The 12,588-nt window shown below is 37.0% G+C and overlaps 1 protein-coding gene across 1 annotated transcript; it reads right to left on the minus strand.

Annotated features, from left to right (window-relative positions):
- Positions 1-4,815: 4,815 nt before the first annotated feature.
- Positions 4,816-6,594, minus strand: LOC133818853 (tryptophan--tRNA ligase, chloroplastic/mitochondrial). The gene has a single exon (XM_062251959.1). The coding sequence runs from the start codon at positions 6,273-6,275 to the stop codon at positions 5,037-5,039; it is 1,239 nt and encodes a 412-aa protein (XP_062107943.1). The 5' UTR covers positions 6,276-6,594; the 3' UTR covers positions 4,816-5,036.
- Between the last annotated feature and the right edge of the window lie 5,994 nt (positions 6,595-12,588).

Genomic DNA, 12,588 nt, shown 5'->3' on the forward strand with positions numbered 1-12,588 from the left:
GCAACACAGAGCACCCGTGAGCCGAAGCCCAGCAAGAAAAACTCATGCAGAACATAACATATGCAATGTATACAGTTTATCATAACAGATAATCCACAAATAAACAAGTCAACCATTAGACTAAGCAAACACGGCCATGCCGCCCCAGAAACCTTACCAAAGCCCTGGGGTATCGGTTCTCACCGTAAGGATAACTCATGTATCCACCGGGCCCTGCCCTGACTATAGCATCCCATGTGCTAGGTGTTACTTCCGGCCCCGCTGCCGTACCCGGCCTACGCCGTTCTCGGCCCTTGCCGTTCAATTTACTATAATCACACATATAGCATAACACAACAACATTCCAATAAATATTAATTCATTTAAGTCTACACCCTAACATGTAATGCAATATAGGGCCATGCCTGGCAATCATCTCATCATGCAATATAGGGCCGTGCCCCGCAATCACACTATGGGCCCACGCCCTATCCTACGGGTGATATAGTTTTCTTACCTGTATTCCGAGCCTCCTGATGCACTCACGCCGCGAGCACGGTCCTCTAGCACGAGCCTCTCCAATATCCTAGTCACAACACACAAGAATCTTCCTTAAATACTAATCAATTCACAACCACTTCCCGGGACCAATCCCGCACTCTCGGGACTCCCAAATTCCTAAAACAACACCCCGGAGACATCCCCCGAACCCCCGGAGCAAAGGCCTAAAATTGCCCAAAAATGACATCCTGAAATTGGCCTTGTGCCGCGGCACCCAGCAAGACAGGGGCTCCACGCCGCGACACGCAAAAACTGTGTCGCGGCACGCCTTCGCAGGCCCAGATTTCTGGGTTTTCTCTTGCGTTTTCACCGAGCTAAAACCTTCCCAAATCATACCAAACCAATACCCAAACCCCAAAATCAATTTCAAACATCAAATAGACCATCTAACAACCCATAAACATCATCAAAGACATCCAAACACACAATCAAATCCCCAAAATCCACATCCTTGATTTCAATTTCAGAAAAATAAAAACTCAAAGTTCAAACTTAAACCATGCTCAAATTTCTTAAACCATAACATAATCAAGCCTTAAATGTGTACAAAATTCCTTACCTCATATGGAGAATCCATCCCTAAGCTTCCTTCATCTCCTAGGTCTCCAATTCAACTCCTCCACTCATCTTCTTCTTCTTCATGCCCTAGCTTTTCCCTCTCTTTTCTCTTCTCTTCAAACTCTATCAAGACCAAAATGACCAAGCCCCAAACCGTGTACCCCATATAACCCAGTTGCCATTTATCTAATTCCCAACCAAATGACCATTTTGCCCCTCCTTGCCTAACCTTTCCTACCTAAACCTCAAGGGCACTTAAGTCCTTTCATTTCTATTTCATATCTACCATTTTCTTTCTAAAACTTGTTACTCTCAGCAGTAACTAATGGTTACCCAGGTTACTAAATCTCCAATAACCATTACCCGCTAAATCTCAACTTAACCATAAAATTCCCGAGGTACCCCTAGGCTCCTCCCGAGCCGGGTATAGAAATCCCGTTGCGACTCTTGAGTTAACTAGCTCTCTAGGACCGTCTCGGCACGTGCATCAAAATAATAAAACCACACTCACGTGGTACAATTCACAGAATACAATTATCACATATCAATACAGTTATGCCCAACATGGCCAAAATTACAATTACGCCATTCTAACACGATTCGGGCCTACATGCATACTAATATACATAGCCATATATCTCAGATAAACACATAGCCAAATAACATGCTTTAAATCATAACCATGCATTTAACTCATAAAATCACACATAAATCCCAACCTGCCCTCCTGGCACACTAATCAAGGCCCTTAAGCCTTATTAGCTAATTTGGGTCGTTACAGTTGTCCAAAGGGTTCGTGCTTCCATCAAACTGGAAAAAATTTGGCATTATAAAATCCTTCAGCTTTGGCTTACCCACAATCCAATCAGCAAACGGGGACTTGAAGATTCGTGGAATAGCTTCATTTGCCAATTCTGTTGAACTTCGTAGTCCTACGCTATTTATTTTGTTCATTACTTCTTTCATCATTTGTTCTTTCCATTCAATTGGCACATTGGGTGCCACAATGGGACTTTGTGAACTTGGTGGTTTTTGCACAGCTGTGTCTTTCGATTTCTTTCCTCAATTCAGATTACTCCTTTATTTTTCTCTAGTTTCGTACTTCTAAATCTCTTCTTCCATTGCGCGTCGTTCATTTTCTTCATCATTTTCATAATCATTATCACTCTCAAGGGTGATCCCTTTATCACGGCTAATAGTGGCATGTTCTACCTATTTGTTGCTGCTGCCTTTTTCCTTCCTAAGCTGTGCCAGTTTTGCTACCATCTCCGCCTGTTGGGTTGTCATTTCTTCCATTCATTTACGATGAAGTTCATCGGTCCGTAAGCGTTGTTCTTCAGCATGCCAAAATCGCGCTTCTCCTTGTTCTTTTGTTTGTTATATGTATTGCATTACTTTATGCAATTCTTGTAGGTAATCAATTTGTAGAGACTAAGTGGTTGCTTCCTCTTGTTGTGCTTTAGATCGTGGCATTTTCTTTCGTTAGTTGTTGTTCGTTCAGGGTCTTGTTTCTGCAAAAAGATCAAGAGAAATAACAAATGTAAACCAATCAAGAATTCTTCATTTTGTGTTTATGCACTCGTAGCTTTTTCGTTCAATTTTTCCATGTACGATGCCAATTGTTCGGGTCAAAATTCTCCCCACAACAACTTTCTTTAATTGGAAAATTCTTCATTTTCATGGTGCTTGTGTGGTCGTCCCTTAGATCAATGCACATTCTATTGGCTAAACCAATAAAATAACTTCCTTGAATTGAAAGATAAAACTGAATGGGGAGTACCAGCAGAAAGATACTCCAATGCTTAAGCCAGGCAATGGTTCTTTCCTTCAATTCTCAATTAAACAATTAATGATCAATCCAATGTCCCCTAAAATGAGTCCCTCGTCTACTATATATAGGAAATGAAAAAGACCAAGGAAAGAATTAAGAATACTCCCTTTACTTCCCTCTTCTGCCTTCACATTTCCTCTTGCGTGTTGAGCTCTGCATTTGCACCATCAGAGCTCTCAAACTCATCGTTCGTCCATTCAGAGCTGATAAGCAATTCGTTCATCGTTCAGAGCTAATAAACTCTTCAATCATTCAGTTAGAGTTAATGAGCTCTTCATTCGTTCAATCAGAGCTAGTGAGCTCTTCATTCGTTCGTTTAGAGCTGATAAGCTCTTCATTCAATCAATGAGAGCTTGTGAACTCCTGATTTGCCTTGCCATATCATCTGGGGAAAATATTCCTCTACACTTCGTAACAAAAAAAGTAAAACCAGTACTATATTACAGTTAATCTTACAGTGACAACCAATAACAAAAAGAAAGTATTATACCAAAAGTAAAATGATTTTTGCACATGTTTTGAACTCAGTTGAAGCTGTTATCGAGGTGACTGAGGAATTATATCAAGCACTTTATAAACTCATAATTAATTTTTTTACATTATCAAGAAATTTAATCTAACAGTTTATATTACACAAATTTTGAAAATAACGTCAATCATCATTATAAATGGCAAAATATAACACAAAAAATAAGTGAGGATCCATTTACATATACATACTAATACTATAAAGAGAAAGAGAGGAAGAGATAATATCCTTCCAGAAGTACAAATTATAGAGCCATAGAGACGTGTGATCAAGAGAGATGTGTTCACAGCAGTGTCACCGAAGATCTGGGTGTCGACGTTGATGGTAGACTGTAGGTGGTAGATCGTGCAAGGCTGTTCTTTCTAATGTTAGGTATTGAAGAGAGAGAGAAGGATGCGAAGAAGAATTAAAAATATTATTGTTCTAGATAATATATTCAGGATTTGCCAAAAAAAAACAATCATTTGCTGGTTTTAATTGTGTAGGCCAAAATAAAAATCCATATTTGGATTCTGTTCCCACTTTTATTTTTCTTGAAGTGATAAAATTGTTGGGTTGGGAACCAATCAAAGCCTAGCCATTTACTTATTTTTAAAATTATACCATTTTAGTTTATTTTGCTTAAACTAAAATCCTATTTTCATCATCTGATATCAATAATCCTATTTTGATTTTGTAAACATAATCAAACACACACTTCACAGGCAGAACCTCAAACACAACAAGAGCAATATTTAGCAAACAGAAAGTAAACCAAAGATACTTGGTTCAAAGAATCAATGAGGATCTCTCCCGAGGCAGGAATTATAGTCCCAAGTCGAATCCACTGTCACCAATAATCCAGGTTGCAACACAGTTCACCAAACTTTACAGTGAAACTCAATACAAGCTTATAAACCGGCCAAGTCTCACAACTCTGCTTTTCAGTCTCCAAGAGAACAGAGAAAAGTAAGTTAAAGCTTTTTGAACTCTCTCAACGTAACCGCAAACCAGAGACTTAAACCATATATAAAAGTCTCAAGATTACAGCTCAAACAAAATACAAGTCAAGACAACTAACTGAGTAGTATAGCTGAAATAACATCTTCTTGGTCTGCAGCCTAAGAGCTTGTAACAAACTCCAACTGTCATATTTTAAATGACAGTCACCAGCTACCATAGATTTCTTGTATTTTACAAAATAAAATAAAAAATCTTTTAGACTTGAATTAAATCAAATTACCTTCGGTTTTAATTAATTAATTTTGTTCATAATATTTTTGTTTGATAATTTTAAATATATTCGAAAATGCAAAATAGCATTTATGTAATGGTGAATTTGTGTAACATAACAATAAAATGATGAAAACACATGCCAAGAGCAGTAACAGTAAGGAATAAATACTGCACCTCTCTGAAAAGAGGTAACTGCGTCATTGAGTTTGTGGGCCTTCCAACAATTATCTATTATTCTCCTCAGGAACATTGAATATTCTTAATTTATGCGTCAAAAATTAGTGAGTAACAATGGATATTGGATACTCCAAAAAAATTAAGGTTGCTGTCTTACTAGTCTTTACAGATGAACATTGGTTCTGGTCATCTTGGCAAGAATCCCATTGCCTGGTAGACAGTACCAAGAGTAGCATCTGCTATATCTGAAGCTTTTGTAGCACCTTCAGCCAAAATTTGATCCAAATAAGCTGAATCAGAAATTATTTCTTCGTAGCGAACCTGGATGGGATGAAGGTGATCAACCAAGGCATCAGCTAGAAGGGGTTTAAATTTTCCCCAGCTCATATCTTGGCATTCATGTGCCACTTCCTCTTTTGTCCGTCCCGAAACGAGCTGGTATATTGAAAGAAGATTGTTGCATTCGGGTCTTTCAGGATTATCGAATTCTAGGCCTGGAAATGAGTCAGTTTTGCAACGCTTTATCTTGCTCGCTATAACATCTTTTGGATCAAGAAGATTGATCCGAGATTGATCTGAAGGGGCAGACTTGGACATCTTAGAAAGACCATCAGTCAGAGACATGACTCGTGCTCCAGCTGGTGGTATAAGAGGCTCAGGAACCTTAAAAATAGCACCACCTCGTCCTCCCAATTTCTTCCACCTCCTTCCTCCATATAAATGGTTTACACGCTCAGCCAGCTCACGCGTTAGCTCTAGGTGCTGCTTCTGATCCTCCCCAACTGGGACAAAGTCGGACTGGTATAAGAGAATATCAGAAGCCATCAGGACAGGATAAGTTAACAGAGCAACCCCTACATTTTCATCTCCTGCCTTGCGTGATTTCTCTTTGAACTGAATCATCCTGTTAAGCCACCCAACAGGTGTTGCAGAACTTAATAACCACATCAGTTCGACATGGGCTCGGACATGGGATTGTACAAACACAGAGGCCTTTGATGTGTCCACTCCGCAGGCCAAATATATAGCTGCAGTATCCCTTGTGGCCTTTGATAATTTTTGTGCATCATACGACAATGTAATCGCATGGAGATCCACAATGAAGAAAAGAGTATCAAATGTATTCTGAAGTGAAATCCAGTTTTTAATTGCACCAAGATAATTCCCCAGGTGGATAGATCCAGTCGGCTGAACTCCAGACACAATTCTCTTCCTCAGAGAACTGGACGGAGTTTCTTCAACTGCAGGTTCAGTCAACGAAACACTGCAAACGCATCGAAACCCATCGAGATTCCTTCGGCGCCGAGCAATGATAGCAGGCCCTTTCCAGAAGTTGCTTCGAAACCTACCATTGCACAGTGAAGAGGCGAGGCAAGGTGAAGAGTTAGAGAGATTGAGGAAGTGTGAGAAAACTGAGCGACCCATCTTCTTCTCCGGCTCAACTTCTTTTATATTGGGGGAAAAAAAAATCAATCCCTTCTCTCTTTTCAACACTCAACTAGAAAATCAAACACAAAACTCACAAATATTGAATATTCAAATAATTCTGAAGATTTAAACATATAGTTCCAAATTAAAGCAAAAACAAGACCTAAAATGAAAAAACGGAAGTGTAAAACAAAAAGAATCCAAGACGAGCTAAATTTCCCAGGATTTCAAAGCATTATACCAAGGCAAAAATATTGGAAAAAAACTTTTTTATAAGCACCCAGAGCTTGAAAAGATAAGTTCCATCACCACCAAAGGAAAATAGTTATAATTCTAAAATAGGGTTTTTAGATTTTAGAATTATTTTCCTTTGGCGCCTATTTTTTTTTTTGCAATTACATCCTTATGTTTCGGAAAGAGTATCAATTAACCCCAATTCACATAAATATATTATGTGACTAGGATTGCACACGGGTCGGATTTTCAGGTTATGGATGCATTGAGTTCAGGTTTTGCGGGTTTCGAGTGGAGAAAAATGGTACCAAAATCGATCCGAAAAATTCGGATTTTTATGAGGTTTCGGGTGGGTTGGGTTTTGGGTTGGATTTCGGGTTGTGCTAGGCCTATTGGGTTTTGGGCCAAAACGCTCAATTTTGCAAAAATCCTATTTTTTTACACTTTTTTCAAAAGTACTATTTTTTTCAAAAATACCATAAATTTCGAGTTTCGAGTCTGAACCCGAACCCGAGTTCAACAGATTTCAAACCTGAACCCGACCCGACTCCTGTCAGGTTCGGGTCGGATTTAACCCGAATCCAACGGGTTTTCTCAAAAAACAAGTTTTCGAATTGTGAGTCGGACAGATTTTTCGAGTAAAATATTCACCCCTACATGTGACCATGGCATGAGTAAATAATAATGGCAAAATTGTATTTTCCTTGGCTCATCTTCTCTTGTTCTTTATTTCTCATCTACAAACTATTCATCTGGAAAAAATTAAAATGCTCGGTCGGAAAAAATTAAATTAATATTGCCAAAGGGATGGATATTGAAAGATAAAGAAAGAGAAGAGAATATAATATAGGTCCCTACCCTTTTGGTGTCATGTATTTTTGCAAAGTAGAGTTTGGTATATTTTATTTTGAATAATTATCGTTTGTTACACTGTAATTGTAAAATTAGTACTATACGCCCTGGTTTTCCCACGGGCTGATTAGCAGGTCGAGTCTCGGACTAATCAAGGTTAGTCCGAGAATTTCCCCAGGTCGGAGATCCTGTTTTCCAGGTCGTACCCCCCTTTAGCTCGAGGTATCCTCAAGGACTCGCCCATGACTGCCCAAGACTGGGGGAAGGAGTCTGAAGGCCGAAGGTCGGGTCAGGGAAGAAGCTCGTGGTACGAGCTTCTCATGGATCTCTGACCCTTTGTAAAGTCAACACACGCAAGATAAACGTGCCTATATCTGACATCATGTCCGATATCTCCCTGACTTCTCGGACACGCCGCAGGAACGTGCGTATTCAGACACCCACGGCTGGGTTGGGCCATGCGGCCCATTATCTCCTTATCTATCGATTTGACCATACTTATGTGTCAGGTTTAGGAATTAATCATGAATGTCACAGAGTTGATATGCCAAATAAGAAGGTCACGGGATGACCTCCTTACCAACTTCCAGGTGCCTTCTCCTATAAATATGGAGACCCTGGGAGTTGATAAGGGTTGAAAAGAAACAATAGTCTCAAAGAGATATACACTTTGTAACCAAACACCCAAAATATATCAATAATATTGACTAGTGGAGTAGAAGGATTTTAACCTTTGAACCACTTAAAAACGTGTCTTGAGTCACCTAGTTCATCCTCTAAGATTTCATATCTGTGACGGTTCTATTTTCAGCACTAATCATTTTCTCTCTTTCTCTTAATTACCTGTTGGCGAAGAACCGCGTCAACAAGTACCCTAATACAAATTTGGTTGACAATTTTTTCATAATATCCAAAATACCATCATTTATAAATAATTAAAGTTGAATTAAAAAAATGCAAAACGTGGCATGTTTTGATTCTCCCAATTTATATTTTTTTAATAAATTGATTTTTAATTTTATAAAAATAATTAAACATATATTTTAATTAATAAAAATGAAAATGAAATATTTACAATAAAAATAAAACTAATTAAACTAAAACAAAACAAACCCTAATCTTTTTCAAAATCGATTCTTCTGTGTCTTCCTCCCTCTTTACTCTTTCCTCTTTCTCTTCTCTATTCTTGCTACATATGGGCGAATGGTGCCGGAGATGGGGATCGAAGTTGGAGGTAGAGGCTAAGTAGACTACTCTGCTCATCAAGGAGGAAGGAGGATCTCAGTTTGTTTGGGGAGTAGCTCTATCCAATGCCGCTTTACCCACAAAATCACAACCCAAAGCCACCACATTGCCACCAGATCCCCCCTCTCTGTAAGCTTCTTCGTCCTGCGAGACCATCTTCTCTGTCTGTGAGGGATCTCTACTTGTTGTCAGCAAGAAGCTTTTCGACCAAATCTGGGTCGTCTGGAAGCATTGACGAAGTCGATCCATTTAGTGGGATTTGGTTTGGGTATTGTTTTTGTTTTTCATAGATATGATATTGTCGCCATAGATTTAACATTGGTAGTGGATTATGATTTTTTATTTTTGTGTTCTAATATTTGTAATGGGCTTGATTTTTAGAAATATTTGTTTGCACTGATTTGTTTATGTGTGATCTTGAGAGTTTGAATTTTGGATATTTACATTTATAATATATATTTTTTGAAATTTTAGAAAAAATTCAGATATGAAACATGAATGAAGAACAATGGATTTTGGGTAAGATTTCACTAAAAATTGTTGTATTTTTAGGGTGTTTACTGGGTTTAAGGTTTTGAAGAATAATGGATTGAAAGTGAATGGTAGTAGTCGGAGACAAGGGAAGAAGGAAAAGAGAGAATTTTGTTTTAATTTTATTTTTGTCTTTGTTACTTAAATGTATTTTTATTTTTAAATTACTTTTTTTTTAAATTATAGTTTGGTCCAATTATATATTGACACGTGTCAGAGAAAATTTCAACATATTTTAGTACAATATTTTAAAATTTTACTTATTTATAACCGAAGGTAATTTGAGTATTATGAAAACATTGGTGAACAAATTTGTGTCTAGATACCATTTTTAAGTAATTTTACAATTATATGATATTAGAAGATAATTATTCGAAATAGAAGGTACCAAAATTATACTCGCTTTGTTCTATTTAATCCACACCCACCACAAAATCCTAATGTTGGGTCTCAAAATAAGAAATAACACACACAAAATAGTTATATGGGTAAATAGCTATTTGGTATCCTTATCTTTTATCGAAATATAGAGTTGGTACCCTATGTTTTAAATAACACTAATCTGGTACCTTGTAATTTGAAATTGTACATATTTGGTATCTTTGACTCAAATTTAATTAATAAAATTTTATCAATATGATCAATTTGACATCAATTATATGATTTAATTACATAATTACACAATATGATCAACTTTGGTTGCATGGTGCCAAATATGTACAATTTCAAATCATATGGTACTAGATGAGTATTATTGAAAACATAGTGTTGTATCTTAAATTTAGCACGAGTTCACTTACCTAACTACGATACAGCTGGCATGTAATGTTAGGAAACTTTTACAGGATCTTTATTTATTTTCATGTAGATCTAATATTAAACAAATTAATATGAGATAACCTAGAACATGTTTCTAAAATTGAATTCAAAGAAAAACAACGATAAGAATACTTACAATATACGCAACAGAATGAATGAGTCATTCCTTTAGTTTCTCTAACCCTTGTATCCTTTTTGTCGCAGAGTATTATCAAGAAACTAAACCGATCTTCAATTTTCTTCACAGCCTTCCAAAGTATCCTTAGAATCACCTAGACTAGAGTAGGCAATTCTCAACACATGAGATAGATGCAGAGAGAAGAAGAGAAAATAACTAAGAGGCTTAGAAAATGACTTGTGTTTAGAGAGAATTTAAAACCTATCAGAAAATCTGACTTCTGAACTTATGTTAAACTTCTGTTTTCAACTCTCTCTAAGCACTCCTTTTATAGACTCAATTATGTCATTTAATTTAATTAAAAAATCAATAAAATAATAGCCAATTAACAGTCCTAGGTCGAAATTATTATGGGCTTTAGGCCCGTGAAATTTCTGATTTGATTATAAGCCATTAGACTTAAAATCAATGCTTGTATTATTTTCTATTGATTTAATTAATTAAATAATTATTTAAATCATTTATCAAATTAATTATTTATAGTTTGAACAGTGATTTAAACTTATTTATTAATTTAGATACCAATTTATCTTAATTAATAAATCTGCCATAATTTCTCTTTTCTTCTCTAAATTACATAACTTTGTGAAACTATTCAAAATTGACCTGGTCAACTTTAATAATTCTAATCGATAATTAAATCAATTAATTGAGACTATCTAGATGATTTTATCCAAGGTCAGTGGGGACCATGGGCCTATGAAATCAAGCTCCAATAAGTTATCATAAATCTAACAAATAAATTTACTAACTTATTGTTGACCCTCAATTTGGCCAACGACACGGAGTCAAATGTACGACAAAGTATAAAGCAAGAATGAGAAAAATGATCTAACGGAAAGGAAGAAAACACCAAGGAATTATAGTGGTTCAGTCCCAAAGAATGGTAATAACCTACGTCCACTTAGTGATATTGTTATTATTGAATCTCAAAGCAGTGATCAAAGAACTAGGGTTCTTTGAGTTTCACAAACCTTGAATGTATTACAATCAGACGATGTACAATTCACTATAGCTCTCTTTTCTCTCAATAGTTAGCACAAAGATTCCGGAATCAAAAGTTCAAAAGTCCCTTCCTTGAGCTATTTCATGCATATTTATAGGCTCAGGAGGGTTACACATGCCAACGTATCTTATCTTCCCTTAATAATCGCGTATCAAGATAATAATGAAGAAATATTCAATGCAATTATTATAAGATTACAGCTTAAGAAGAAAATAAATTAGGTGATACGACCAACCTGGTCGTATCAAAAATTAACCCTGACGATGCGGTGTGCTTCTAGTCGATAGTTGAGCAGTACTTTCGCCACGTGTGAGAAATTATCGCCACATCATCAGCAACCATTTTTTGGGTAAACATTTGCCCCCCAAGTTTATTTATTGCGACCAGCAATAAGTAAACTTAGGAAACCGACTCTTCGAACACCCCACGAAATCTGTCAGAACCGCCCATGCTTTCTCGAAAAAGGTGACCAATCATGTCTAATCAAGTCTTTTCGGTTTCCCAAGAATGTGTCCGACGCCCATTTCACTTCCCCATGCTTAGAAAAAGTAACTCATGATTACCTCTTTTAATGTGTCGCAATCACTATATATAATACCCCAAATTCATTTTTTTACTTTTACTTTTCACTCGCCATTTTCTCATCAAGAACTCCCAAGAACCTCGACTTTCAGAGCCCAGAAAACTTGAAAAGCCTCCATCACTGTTCTAAGGATCCTTTGCTCGAACGTTCAAAGCTGCTTCGTTTCAAACCCCTCTTTTCATCCAAGTGAGTTTTACGAACCCCTTGGATGTTTGAGATGCCATGCAAAACTGATTTTTATGTATTTAAATTTGTGTTCTTGACTATTCTTAGCCGAAACTATTTTGGGATAATGGGCATACTGATAGATGCTTGGTAGGATAGCGAAACAACGTTCCGTAGGAGTTAGGAGCCAGTTTGGTAGTCGAGATTGTAGATTTAGGGCGTAAAATCGAAGTAAAAATTTGATTTTTAGGCTAGTTGAAAAACTGGGTTTTTCCCGCCCCTTTGGAGTTGAAAAAGCTTTTTCCTGAAAAACTTTTTACTTCTGCTTTTCAATCTATTTTTCAAACAGCTCGCATAGAACTTAGTGTTTTTGTTAGAATGCTGCTGGCCGTATAAAAACGTAATTTTTATACGTGAGCAATGTTATTCCAACTCTCAACACAAGCTTTTAAGCTTTATGTCTTACCTCCCCCTTTCTCTGCTCGTAGCTTTTCATGCAAGATTCGTGGGGAGGAGAAAGACCCATCGACGACGACTTACTAGCTCAGCTGCTTGAGGATGAGGAGCAACCATCGTTGCTAATACCTGAAATTCCCTTTTCTCGTGCCACTTCAAACACTCCATCGACCCTCGTTCAAAATATGGGTCGAGCAAAAACTAAAGCCCAGAAAAAGAAAACTCTCAATCCTTTAAATTA

Source organism: Humulus lupulus, chromosome 2 (assembly GCF_963169125.1).
Source record: "Humulus lupulus chromosome 2, drHumLupu1.1, whole genome shotgun sequence".
In the NCBI taxonomy this organism is placed as follows: domain Eukaryota; kingdom Viridiplantae; phylum Streptophyta; class Magnoliopsida; order Rosales; family Cannabaceae; genus Humulus; species Humulus lupulus.